Below are 14142 nucleotides of genomic sequence, written 5' to 3'. Positions count from 1 at the left end.
ATAGAGTGCGTCATCTATTGGGAAAACGCCAGAATTGCGGGGAGAAAACGTTAACAAGGTTTATTAATATAATTTCATCAAGTTCTGTGGGCCGGATTAAAAAGCTTAACTGGCCGCATATGGCCCGCGGGCCGTAGTTTGCCCATGCCTGTACTAGATACTACTACCAACTATGATGAGTCAGTCAATTAAGAGTGTGCTGCTCTCAGGTACAGTTAGCAATTCTGCTAACCAGTGAACTACACACAATAGACAAAAACATAACATGATCTTGATGATGTAACTACCATTAAAAATACTCAAATAAAGGTTGCAAAATGTGTACCACCCTGAACTTGTTTCCTCCCAGTATACAAGAGTCAATGTGTAGAAGAAATACAAAGCAACAACTTATTAAAACAGGAATTTTATTTTACTGTAGACACACTGAAAAGGAACAGTTTGTCTTAGGAAAATGGCTGCTATTCACACAGCAACCTCTGAAAGCACTTGCAAAACATTATATCCAGCCTCCACCCGTGTGCTCTCTCCCACTCAAAGACTTTAAACATTTTAATGTACAAAACCATATTTACAAGGAAAGGTTACAGTCTATTCAATGTTGATAAAACTTCATCTGGGTGAATAGCAAGAGTACTGACATTACTACTATATCCCGGCATTGTACTGACTACCAGCACCAGTTATTTAACTTTAGAATGCATAACGTGTTCTGATGTCTTCCAGTTTTTTGGAGACCTCAGCTGGTGTTCTGTCCAACTCTTCTGCCACACTCTTTTGTTTAACTGGATCCATAGAGTTAAACTGCTCACAAAGATCACCATCGATTACATTCTGTAAAGGCAAACAAAAGTACATCAATCAGGTCAGCTCAAGCAGAGGTATAGAACATAGAAATCTACACACATTACAGGCCCTTCAGCTCACAATGTTGTGCCGAGCATGTAACTTACTCTAGAAACTGCCTACAATTACCCTACTGCATAGCCCTCTATTTTTTTAAGCTCCATGTACCTAATCTAAGAGTCTCTTAAAAGACCTTATTGTATCTGCTGAATAACCGAATAAAGCATGAAACAAGGCAGAGGTTTAAGCCTCAAGTTTAAAGTAATGAATCATTTCAAGAAGACGAGAATATAAAAGCAAGTATGTATTGCTGAGGCTAATTTATTGGTGAGACTTGTAGTATTATGAGCAGTTTTAGGCCCCTAATCTAAGAAAGGACATGTTGACATCAGAGAGGGTCCAGAGGCAGTTCACAAGTAATCCCAGGAATGAAAGGTTAATGTACGAGGAACATTTGATGGCTCTGGAATTTAGAAGAACTTGGGGTGGGGTGGGGTTATCAGATCGAAATCTATTGAATATTGGGAGGTCCGGAAAGAATGGATATGGAGAAAGATAGTGGAGGGGTCTAGGACCAGAGGGTACAGCCCCAGAATTGAAGATATCCATATAGAACAGAGATAAAGAAAAATTTAGCCAGAGAGTGGTGGATCTGTGGAATTCTTTGCCACAGATGAGACTGCGTGGGCCATGTCACTGGGTATATTTAAAGCAAAGATTGTTAGATTCTTGATTGGCAAGGCTGTCAAAGGTTGCGTGGAGAATGCAGGAAAATGGGGTTGGAGAGGGATAATAAATTACACATGTGGAAAATAGCAAAGCTGACTTAATGGGCTGAATGGTTTTATCATGCTCCCTTGTCTTATGGACTCAGTAAAGATACACATGGACAACTGAGAATAAAGGTGAACCTCACCTTCCCCATTACTCTCCAGTGTTCTCATTTACAATTACTACTTCCAAGACAAATCCAGAATCTTTTGTGAAACCTAGGTAGCAACTGACTGACTAAGGCAGCTCTGGTTAACAGCAGGGAGTGTAAAGGGGAAGAACCATACCAGCATAGCCAACATTCTTTCGACTTTAAAAAAAATCAGTTGTTTTCGTAGCAATAAGCATTATATATATATATATATGTGCAGTACCTGTGCCAAAATATCTACCATAGCTGATTTAATTTTTTAATCTGACAATTGTTTGCTTTTGAAAAGAATTTCTCCTCGGCACTCAACAGCTGGTAGATGTCAACGATTATACAATACGCCCCCATGGGAAAAAGCCTGTACAAGGAAGCCTATTTCTCTCTTTTTTTTTAAAAAAAACCCAAGTATATTTCAAACTTTTTCTAAATGAATTTTCCATCTTTACTCTGACTGGATTAATTCTGTCTGCTTGTGAGCCAGACAGCATATATATGAGGGAACATTAACTGAGAATCCTGCCACCCAGATAGTCAAGGCACATTGATTAGACCATGTGTGCTGTATATTCAGACTGAAGGGATCGTAGAGGTGTAATTGTGCCCTGCATACCACAGGCAGCATCTCTGGCTGGGAATTAGGAACATTAATGCTGATGCTCTGTCCCAACAAGCACATGAGGACGGGACAAGGAGAGGGAGAGCATTCCTGCCCCCCGGGGGGGGGGGGGGGTCAAAGGCCACCTGTCAGTTTGCCTTCACTGTGAAGGCAGAGGGAAAGGAGGGCCAGGATTGAGCAGAGACTCAATTGGAAACTTCAGATTACGCCATTCCCCAAGTTTACTGTAACCTGACTGCTCTGAAGATGTATCAGCTGCCGGATTTGAGTTCTGGGGAAGTGGCAGCTGCTCAGCAAGTTAGCCCGGACATCGGTACCATCTGGTCAGCAATTGAAAAGGGAGACGTGGCTCAGGCAGAGAAGACAAAACATGCGGTGGTGCCTCCATTACTGAGAGAATGGAGTTGTGGAACCAAATCCTATATCGGGTCACATCACCCCTGGACTGACCTTGGCAGTGCCAGCTGGCTCTGCCTGAGAAGTATTGGAGGATTGCATTGAAGTCACTTCATGGTAATTCTGGACATTTTGGGGTTGAAAAGACCTATGCATTGTCCAGAGACCGGTTTTACTGACCCTGAAAGAAGTCGGAGACTGAAGAATACTGCAAGTCGTGCATTTGATACACACGGCAGACGATGCTGCCTACGCCGGCAGCTCCCTTGTCCCACTTGCAGAGTGCGGGGCCCCTGGACCTAGTGTGTATGGATTTCCTGTCAATAGAGCCCGATGCAGGCAACATGCAAATGTCTCAGTCATCATGGACCCCTGCGCCAGATATGCAGAGGGCATTCACGGTGGCCAAAGTGGGTACTTCAATTATGGCCTCCCCAAGCAGGTATACAGTGATCAGGGATGGGATTTTGAGAGCAGACTTATCCATAACTTACTGGGCACGCTTTGAGTCAAAAAGTCAAAGACCATGTTCTATCATCTGCAGAGTGATCTCCAGCCTGTTTAAACCTGATCTCCAGGTTTAATCAGACCTTGCTAGACATGCTCAGAACCTTGGAAATCAGCAAGATCAGGTGGAGTCAACAAATTGGGCATCTGCTTCACAGTTACAACAGTACCCAAAATGAAGCTATCGGTTACTCGCCATACTGTTTGATGATGAGCACAAGGCGAGGTTGCCCATTGACCTTTGTTTTGGGGCTGACAAGGGTGACTCACCACCAAAGACTTGACTGAAGTATATGTCCGATATGAGAAGAGAGCTGCAAGGGGCTTATGAATTATCTGGGGTCACGGCTGCCAAGCAGAATCAAGGAAATAAGAGATGGTATGCTCAAAAGGTGAGGTTCTCCCAACTCCTGTCAGGAGACCGAGTCCTCATATGGAATTTGTGGCTACCTAGGAAGCATAAGTTGGCTGACCGCTGAGCACGCCCTATGTAGTGGAGAGTCAGTTTTCTGAGCAAAACCAGAGGATGGGAATGGGCCTGTCAAGATTCTCCATCAGAACCACCTACTGCCCCTGGGACAAGAGGTGCAGGTAGACCCAGAGGCTGACTTGGAGCCTACACCTAGGTAAGAGGACTCTGTGGAAACACAGGGAGACTGCAGGGCCCACAGCAGGAGAGATTAAGCTGGCCCCCACCCCTGAGAGGAATACTGATTCAGAGGATGAGGACCCGAATGTGTAGGATATGCAGCCTTTTGCTAACTCCCCATTGATTGAAGTGGCTGAGGGACAGCGCGGTCCGAGTTATCATGGGCAAGAACGAGAGGCTGGTGGAAGGCCTTGCCAGGCAGACCAGTAGTGTCGGAGCCTGAAGAGTTAGGTGAGGGGGAACAGAGGTCTCAGAGAATTAGGAGACCACCGGATAGGCTGGCCAATGTAGCACCAGGGGAACAGAATGTGACCCCTACCGTTTTGGGGAGCTATGTTGCTACCTTTTACACCTGGGTTGGACTTTGTATCTTACAGGAAGATTTGGCGAATTATCTCAGCATCATGAGGACATGACTATATTTGGTGGAGGGAGAGTATAATGTGCTGTTAAGGTTTCAATTCACTGCTAATGGAATGGCCTCTCTAATGTTTCATTGCTAATGTTTCTCTGTAGCAGCAATGTTTGGGTTGTGAGTAGAGATAACAGGGCTTTGGAATGTGTGCCATCCAATGGGAGGCACGTTGTTTCTTTGTTGTGGATCTGAGAGAGAGAAGGGACTCTTGGTCAGTGAGAGATGAAAAGAGAAGATGCGAATGGAGAGGGCTGATGACTGCCGGACGGAGTGGACCTGGAGCAAGGGCCAGCCACACTCGAAGGAGGTTGATGGGGAACAAATGGGCGGAACTGTGACCTTCAACATTGCGCATTAGACTGTTTCTTGAGAATGGGCCCCTTTCCTTTTTTCTTTACGAAACATATAGTCAAATTATGAATTATAAAGCTCAATTGTTTAGTTGCATATTGTGCACTGTTTTGTTATTTTGTGGTACTGATTTGTAACAGGGAAACACACAGCATCCACCCAAACAAGTTTGCCCTCAAGGAGGATGCCTTTCCCTAGATTAAGCCGCTAGCCGAACCCGAGGGTTACAGTTATACAGATCATCCATACAGCACTGCACACACCCTCACAGGACCCACACCCCGGTAATGTATAGCATAAGAATTTGCCATTTGGCCCATCAACTCTGATCTGCTATTCCATCATGGCCAATTTGTTAGCACTCTCAACCCCCATTGCTAACTAAGAACCTATCAATTTCAGCTTAAAGTATTCTCAATGATTTGATCTCTGGCAATGAATTCTACAGACTCATCACCCTCTAAATTATAGAAATGTCACTTCATCTCAGTTCTAACAAATTCTGAGGTCATATTCATTTAAAGAAGGATCAAGCTAAGTGACAGATGAGAAACCTATAAAACACAATGGTAAATTATTCTTGCTTTTCCCTCTTTAACCAGCAAAATACTCCAGAGGCACAGTGCAATTTCTGCCACTGTCTGTAAGAGATTTGTACTTTCTCTGGCTTTCCTTCAGGTGCTTGGGTTTTCTCCCACAGTCACGTACCAGCTAGTAGGTTTATTGGTCACTGCAAACTGTCCCCCGATTAGGCTACGGTTAAACCAAGGATTACTGCGCGGTTTGGCTTAAAGGGCCGGAAGGGCCTGTTCTGCACTGTATCTCAGTAACTGAGTAAATAAAGCAGTGGTATCTGTCTCTTCAAACTTCTGCTCAAGGAAACTCCAGCTGTCAAAAATCACAACTCACTGATACAGGATGGTGGAACAAGAACACTTAAACTGCCAATCAAATCAGCCAATCCGTAGCAACTCAGTTCTATTTGCTTTTGTACTTGACTTGAGCTTGCAAAGGACTGCTCTAGAACTGTTGTTCCACGTGTTGGTATCAAGTAATCAATGATTTGGAAAATATACAAATGAAAAGGAATATGCAAGCAAAATTACAACTACAGTGGCAAAGTATAGTGAAGAAGACTGTCAAAGTAGAACACAAGATCAGTTACAGAAATGGGGAGAGCAACTGTAAATGGTGCTTAATCTAGGCAAGTGTGAGATGTTGCACTTTGGGAGAACAAATGTAAGGGAAGAGTATATAATTAACGGCAGAACGCTTCACAGCAATAATGTACAGGTGGATCTTGGGGTCCAAGTCCATAGCTTCCTGAAAGATCACAATAGAAAGAACGCAAGATAGATTGGTAAATAAGGCACATGGCATATTTGCCATATGGAATGTAGGAGTAAGAAACTGTATTGCAGTTCTACAAAATTTTGTTTAGACCCCACCTTAATGAGTGCAGGAGAATGAGGGGAGCTCTTGTAACAGCATACAAAATTGAGGAACATAAGACAGTGTGAGAATATCAAGACTTTTTTCCTGACAGGTTGGGTGAGAATAGAACTAAAGGTTAAGGGCGAAAGGTAATAAATTTAATGAGAATCCAATGGGAAACTTCATCACTCAGAGGGTGGTGTGAAAACGGGGACCACCTCTGTTTGTTTACTAGTGATGGGAGACCAGCTGGTACGTAAAATTATGAGAGGCATAGATAGGGTAGGCAGGGAGAATCTTTATCCAAGGGTAGAACTGTCATATACTAGAGGACATGCAATCTTCGAAGGGGATATGCAGGGCAACCTTTTTTAGAAACGCAGAAATGGCTGCTAAAAGGAGCAGTGGAAGCTGATATAATGGTGACACCCAAGACTCCTTTAGACAGACATAAACATATAGGGAATGGAGGGACACTGATCACAAGCAGACAGAAGAGATCAGATTTAGTGTATATGACCTTACAGCACAGTGCAGGTCCTTTGACCCACAATGTCATGCTGACCTTTCAACCTACACCACCTCCACACAGTCCACCACCATTACTTCATCATTTCTTGTCAGTCACCTTACACAGACACTCTTGTGCCTAGCGCCACTGTATCTTGTGTTTTTTGTGCTGCATCGGTTCCAGAGTAACGATATTTTGTTCTTCCTTACACTTGTGTTGTGGAAATGACATTAAACAATCTCAAATTAATCTAACCCTTCGATCCTAATTTGGCACATGTTCCCTCTGCCTCTCTGCCCTATGTTCTAATACACACAACTCTACTATAACACGAGACCAACAGGTGAATTACTTATAATGCAATTGATGAATTAGGGAACACTCTGCATTACATGGGCCACATTGATTATAGCGCTTTGACAGTAACTACAGCCTGTTTTGATCTATGAAGCTTGAAGACCCACAGAATAAAAGAGTGATTTTTAAATATCATTAAAGTAAACAAGTTTTTGCAGTAAGTACAACTAAAATTGGATCTACCTTCACAGGGAAGTAGTAGCAGCGGAAACTCAGATGGTCACGGCCACACAGGGGAGGGTGTTCTGATCTCATGTGCATCTCCAGATGCTGAAAGAAATCATGGTCCTGGGCAACAAATAGATCAAATTTTAGTTTTAAATGGATTGCTGAAGTTGAATGAATTCAAGATTTACACAAAGAATTACTCCTTAATGTCAATGTAACTATTTTTGCATAATTTTGGGGGAAATACACTATCCCAGGAAGGAATGGGAATGAACTAATTTGATCAATGTAAAGAACAATGTTATAGCCATTCTCAACAAATTCAGAGGCATTTACTTCAGCCACTTATACAACAATGGAGCTCTCTCCATAAAATGCACCTTGAAGCACAATGACATCAAACCAACACATATCAAAAATCAGATGCATCCAATAAAAATATCAAAAGTGAGATAATGGCACATTTTAAGGAATAGTCTCAAAGTCTTTCTACTTGTTGTGATTCAGCCATTTGGGTTTGAACCAAGGGTACTGGCCTTACCACAGCCATATCTGAAAGTAATAATCAATGACTATGCACCTGTGAGATAGGCAGGGTAGAGATGCACACTGCTCAGAGGTACTGCTCCAACTGCCAAGTAATCAAATGTTCTAACACAATGTCAGGTTAACAGTCCTTTCCTGACATTGTTTATTTTATCTCACATTAAAAATATGCCACTTTTGGAAACATCTGCAACCTATCAACAGAAGTTTACACTTCCATCAAAAGAATTCAAAATAAAAATTGCATCACAACACCAATCAGGAGTTACAGCAACTAAGACTTAAAGAAAGCTAACATCTTGCAAGTTTACCTCATGTGATGTGAATGGGACCAAGATACCAATGCCCCCAGAGAGCGTTGTGTACACAAGAGATTCTGATCCACCAGGGATTAATGTTGTCTTCTGGAGGGAAAGCACCGATTCTCCCACATGATAATTAACAATGATCTCAGCCTGAATGAAGAACAGAATTAAGTTAGAGAACCACACCATGTTAGAGAAGGATAAAATGAATGAGTTAGTTCGAGAAGCACAGTGCAGGCTAATTCAGAGACAGCTAGAAAACCCTTATGTGATCACATCATCATTCACTACTCTTAAAGGTTTCCCACAATGAAGTAAACTTAGCACATTATTTATGCATTAAACATTTACCTTAACACAAGAAAGCATACTCAACATTCGGTGGGTTCTGAAAGCTGCAATGTAATTTTCAAATTCCAAATGCAGCTCACTTCAGACTTGTCTAACCCCACATTGTCCCATCATCACATCCTCTATGTTAAATTCTAGCAATGTCTCCTTAACTGATGCCCCATGTCCCTTCTTTTCTTTTTGTGGTTAGGTTTAAACTTGCTACATTCCCATCTTCAAGAATTTTCCACATTTAGACAAGGGTCTCACTGAACATCCATTTCCCACCAGAGATGCTGCCTGACTGCTGAGCTCCTGCAACAGTTTTTTTTAATTTTCTGGGTATTCTAGATAATTCCCTTGCTGCAGAAAAGACCCCAGCCCCACTTCTGATCCACGTCACTGCATTGTACGATAACTGGACATGATTCTAGATGGGAATTGAGTTTGCATCTCATGACTTAGACAGTTGATTACTATAATTATGAAAATATAAGCATATTTACTATCAATTATTTAGTGGCCAGAGTCAGGATTGCTAATGCCCATAACTATCATACCAATTCAAATTTTATTACACATGAATAATGCACTTGCAGATATACTAACAAATCACTATTACAGTGACAACACATGCCAATGCTACACTTTAGGCCTGTGCCCAGAAATGACAACTGAACTGCATCAACAGCAGCAGCATACCTTTTGTGAAGCTCCATTGAGAAGACCTCTATCCCACAATGCCTTATTCCCCGTGGGATCCTCGTCAACATCATCACTTGTGTTTGGTGGCAATCTCACCTGCAATGGTCAAAGTTGCTTCTTAATAAAAATTACTTGTATTTCATGTCTTCTTCCAGTGACGTACATAGCATGCTAAATAAATTATTTTAATGCACTGCAGAGGAGCTTAATCTAAGAAACACAGTAAATAAACTGCCAGTCAAGAACATAATGTATGGCAGAAGTCCTGGCTAAAACATCAACTTCCTCCACTGATGTTGCTTGACTTGCCGAGTTCCTCCAGCATTTTTTGTGTGTTGCTCTGCACTTCCAGCATCTGCAGAATCTCTTGTAACAATGTACGACAGTATTATTTGGGACACTCAATTTGTTTGTGTATTTTTAAAACCACACAACTTGTACGAATGGGATTCTGATAGTTTACAACAGCTTCAAATCACATAAACTGCATACATATAAAAGGATAGTGACTACGAAGCACAAACTCAGATAAATGTCATCTGGCCAATTATCTGTTCGTGATTCTGTAGACCTCACAGGAATTTTGGGCTAAACTAATTGCAATTCCTACAATTGTCCTGTACGAGAGGAATTCTCAAATGTAAGTGTAGGATAGGCAGCTGTACTGCACAGATTGCAATCAGTAAGTAAATTCTGTAATCACAGCCAAGTAATTAGTGATTGAATACTTGACCTTATCAAGGGCAAAGAGGAAAAAAGGGAGATGGAAACCAGCCTGTGTACAGGGTGAATAGTTTATATTACACAATGGGGCCACAACATTCTGAAGCAATTACATCCTTCACTTTCTCCATAATGTGTGTAATAACAGATGAATGGATTTCTTATGGTTGAATAGTCTCTGCAACTGCTTCCTATATCAATTCTACTTTGATCGCCAGATCGATCAGGGAACCAAAGGCATCGCCTTCAGATTCAGACACAACTAATCAGCTATTCAGGAGTGCCCCAAAGCTCAAGCTAAGAATCAAATCTGTCAACTACTCAGATCCACAGAGATTAAGAAAGTGTAAGATTTCACTTACCACGCTGATGTTGCCAAATTTATCTGCACCAGCCATGGTTTCGTAGTCTAAGAGACAAGCTGTGGTGATCCAGCGGGGTAACGTATCATCAGCAAAGATGATAAGCTGGTTCTCATTTCTTTTATAGCGGATCCAGAAGAAGCTTTCCTGAACATCTGAGACAATCACTCTATGCCCAATGGTGTGGATTGCCACAATGAAATTTGGAATATGCTGAAATAAATGAAGTTACGCATGATGCTTGATTCATAACAAGATTTTTTTTTACTTCTGGTTTTCCAGCAATGCTGCTTTCTATACTTACACCTGAATATGAGTTGCAATGTAATGGCCACAGTAATACCTCCAATGCAAAACAAACATTAGAAGAAGGGAAAAAGATCAGCTCCTCTCCTTCCCTGCTGTTTTCCCCTTTCCCTTATTTTATCAGTGGCAATGTAGCAAGTGTGAATTTTCAATCAGCTCCTTACCATCAGAATCAAAAATAATAGAAGCACCAATGGCAACTTTTTTCAGGAGCAGAGGTTTCACCGATTCTTGTTTGCTTCCCATCAATATCAATCCCATAAGATGCAGATTATTTCTCCACAAAACAATGTCCCATAAACAGGTGAATGAAAGAAGGGTGTCAATAATTAATTGCTGGTTAATAAACTAGAAGGCATCAGTATAACTAATTTGTGCATTCAGATTAAGAGCCAGTTGCAATGAAAATTACCAAACTGGGAAGTAGGCATTTCTGGTTGGTTCACTGGAAAAAGAGTGACCTTAAGAAAATCAAGGAAATAAGGAGAAGTGCGTGAAAGCAGGGGTGAAGTTAAAAGAGCAGCCATGAGCTTTCTGAGCTGTACAGCTCATTCTTGATATTTTATTCTCTTCCACATATATCTAGTTTTAATACATCTTGAGAAGCTGTTAACAAGGTAATGGCTCTGTGTGAAATCTGTTCTTTTTCTTTAGGTACTTTGATATAGTTTATGGATATCATTTTCAACAAAATAGGGAGTTTAACAAGTTTGCCTATGAATTAAACAATATCTTTTCATTTCACATACAGTTCTGTGCTAAACACTGCCAGCTTGACTTGTCAGTGTACAGCTACAAGAATAAGCTTGTGAACCCTTTCCAAATACCTGATATTCTGCATTAATTACCCTTAAAATGTGGACTGATCTTCATCCAAGTCACAATAATAGACAAATACAATCTGCCTTAATTAATAACACAAAAAATTGTACTTCACATCTTTATTAAACATATTGTTTAATCATTCACACTCCAGGGTGGAAAAAGTATGTGAACTCTAGTATTTAATAAGTGGTCAAACGTCATTTAGCATCAATAACCTCTGTCAAACGCAGATCAGACTTGCACAATGGCAAAGAGGAAGCTTAGACAATTCCTCCATTTTCACTGCCACAGCATGAATCAGCTGAAGGTCTGGACATGACTCGGTTATTTAAAAGTACTACTTTTCTTCTTCTTAAACCATTCTGTTGATTAATTACTCTCCTCTTTCAAATCACTGTCTTGTTGCATCATCTAACTTATATTAAGCTTCAGGTGACAGACTGCTACCCTGAAATGTCTTGATACAACTTTGAATTCATTGTTCCCTCAACGATTACAAGCTGTCCAGGCCCTGAGGCAGCAAAGCAGCCCAAACCATGATGCTCCTTCCACCATGCTTCACAGTTGGGGTGAGGTTTTGGTGTTGGTGTGCAGTGCCCTTTTTCCACCAAACATAGCAAAGTGTATTTTTGCCAAAAAGTGTTGTGGGACATCCAGGTGGTCTTTTGCAAATTTGAGATGTGCAGCAATGCTTTATTTGGAGAGCACTGATGTCCTTCCATGAACATCATTCTTTTCAGTGTTTTTCTTATAGTGGACACATGAACAGAGACTTTAGCAAGCTCTGAAGATTTCTGTATGTCTTTTGCTCTTACCCTTGGGTTCTCTTTTTTCCTCCATTTGTTAGACAATTTTTCTTGCTGTGGACTGATGAATATTCAGATCTTTGGAAATGATTTTGTAGCCTTTTCCAGCCTCTTCCCCCAAGGTCCTCTGAAAGTTGTTTTGATTGAGGCATGGTGCACATAAAGAGATCTTTTTTGAGAAGAGCGGGCTCTGTCAGTAACCTGACTTGGTGCCTTTTTTAAATTTAGGGCAGGGCACCTCTACAACCCACACCTCCAATCTCAGCATTGATTGGAACATCCAACTCCAAATTGCTTTTGTAGAAGGAATTACCAGAGTTTCAGATACTTTTTGAAACTGGACTGTGATTGTTTAATAGTTGTACTCAGTATTGACGAGTACAATCGTTTGTGCGTTATTAGTTTAGGCAGATTGTGGTTGTTTATAATTGTGACTTAGATGATCAGACCACATTTTCTGAGTAATTAATGCACAAAAACAGGTAATTGCAAATTCAGACTTTTTCTTGCAAAAGAACATTGTATTACAAACAATGATGCATTATAAATAATGATTCTGATAGGAAACTGTTTCAAGTGAATGTGCAGTGATCCCAATTCCATTAAAGTTCTAGACATTATTATAAAAAGTTGCTCCAAGAGTTGGATGCCTTGTAAGTTACCTGCATTATCAGAGTCCGTAGTTGTACTTTACCGTAAAAACTACTTGGATCAAACAATGTCCCATTTTTTGAGCGCAAACATGCCTCACTATCTTTAACACCATACCCCCCCAATATGCTGTTGCTATTTACCCCCAGTAATTTGCCAGTGACTTTAATAATCTACTCAGCACTGCCACCAACATTGTCCAAGTCAGTCAGTACGCACGAGGTCTAGGTTCTTTACCTTGCCAGAATACCTTACTTACTCGCATTCTATCACGATGTGAAAGTTGTGAAGTATTATTGCACTTGGCCTTGCATAATTGGATCACAATTCATGGCTATCAGCTCTAAACAAATTAGCCACAGAAAACACCCAGAAACCTTTAATAGTTGTACCTTATTTTCACACTTTCTCAGCAGCTTCTTCTTCCCCAGATCATAGATGCGCAACAGCTTTCCCAAACCCACCAGAACACGGCCCTGGAAAGGGGCAATTGCCGTTGGAACGTCTTCAATAGATGTCTGATGCAGGAAGATCGAGGGTATAGGGAAGAGAATCAAGATAAAAATATAAGCATACGTGATTATATCAAGAACTATACAAACTATTACAGTTGTTTAATTGCAAACATCAAATTATATTATATTGGTTGGTACTAGAAGTTACAATTGAAATTCACAAATACCCTGCTTATGATCTTCATATCAAACTAGAATAATGTAAATTAGACTTGGATGCAGTGTAATGAACCAGGGGCCAATGCCAAGTTTTGAGTCACATACACTACTGGAACTGTTAAAGCAGTTCTGAGCACTCTTGAAATCGGGGTCTTGTTTCCTAATATTTAACCAAGTGAGGCAGGATAACATCCAACCAAGAAGCCATGCAAGCATAATCAAGTTTGACTGCACAGAGATTCTAAGCCAGTGGAATTATTGGAGAAAAATACAAATAGAAGCAAGCTGGAAAAGCTCCACAGAAATAGGTTCAACAGAAAGATCCTGAGTATTATAAGAGTTGGAAACCTGGGAGACATGAGAGAAAAAAATTAAAATAATCTGCAACCTCTCTTTTATATGCACTGCAGCCTCACCTTGTGCACAAACTCAAGTTTCTCACCACTGTTGATTAGTTTGTATGTGTAAATGAATCCACCTCCAATTGAACGAGGATTGAGGATCAGGTCCTTGCCGACCCCAACTAGAACATACCAATCATCGCCACCATTTGCAAACTTGCAAACAGCAACACTAGAAACACAAAACACTGGTGTTAATATAGGCCAACTCCTCAAAGAACATACCTGACCCTAATCTCAGCACATTCATGGAGAGGAATAAAAGACAATCTAAAATTACTCAAATATCAGTTTACACATTCACTCAGATTTTTGAGAATATGTCTTGCTATTAAC

At 40.9% G+C, this 14142-nt stretch overlaps 1 protein-coding gene across 1 annotated transcript in view; it reads right to left on the bottom strand.

Annotated features, from left to right (window-relative positions):
• Positions 1-388: 388 nt before the first annotated feature.
• sf3b3 (splicing factor 3b, subunit 3) overlaps positions 389-14142 on the bottom strand; it is a 53569-nt gene continuing 39815 nt past the window's right edge. Inside the window, exons 21-27 of the mRNA XM_059992506.1 lie at positions 13822-13978; positions 13124-13249; positions 10144-10356; positions 9056-9154; positions 8030-8173; positions 7188-7292; positions 389-834 (exon numbers count right to left, since the gene is read on the bottom strand). Coding sequence (XP_059848489.1) covers positions 694-834; positions 7188-7292; positions 8030-8173; positions 9056-9154; positions 10144-10356; positions 13124-13249; positions 13822-13978 — 985 coding nt within the window. The 3' untranslated portion in view covers positions 389-693. The remainder of the gene's footprint in view (positions 835-7187; positions 7293-8029; positions 8174-9055; positions 9155-10143; positions 10357-13123; positions 13250-13821; positions 13979-14142) is intronic.

Source organism: Hypanus sabinus, chromosome 17 (assembly GCF_030144855.1).
Source record: "Hypanus sabinus isolate sHypSab1 chromosome 17, sHypSab1.hap1, whole genome shotgun sequence".
NCBI lineage: Eukaryota > Metazoa > Chordata > Chondrichthyes > Myliobatiformes > Dasyatidae > Hypanus > Hypanus sabinus.
The sequence above is the reverse complement of the archived record's forward strand: the minus strand, read 5'-3'. Positions and strand labels throughout refer to the sequence as shown.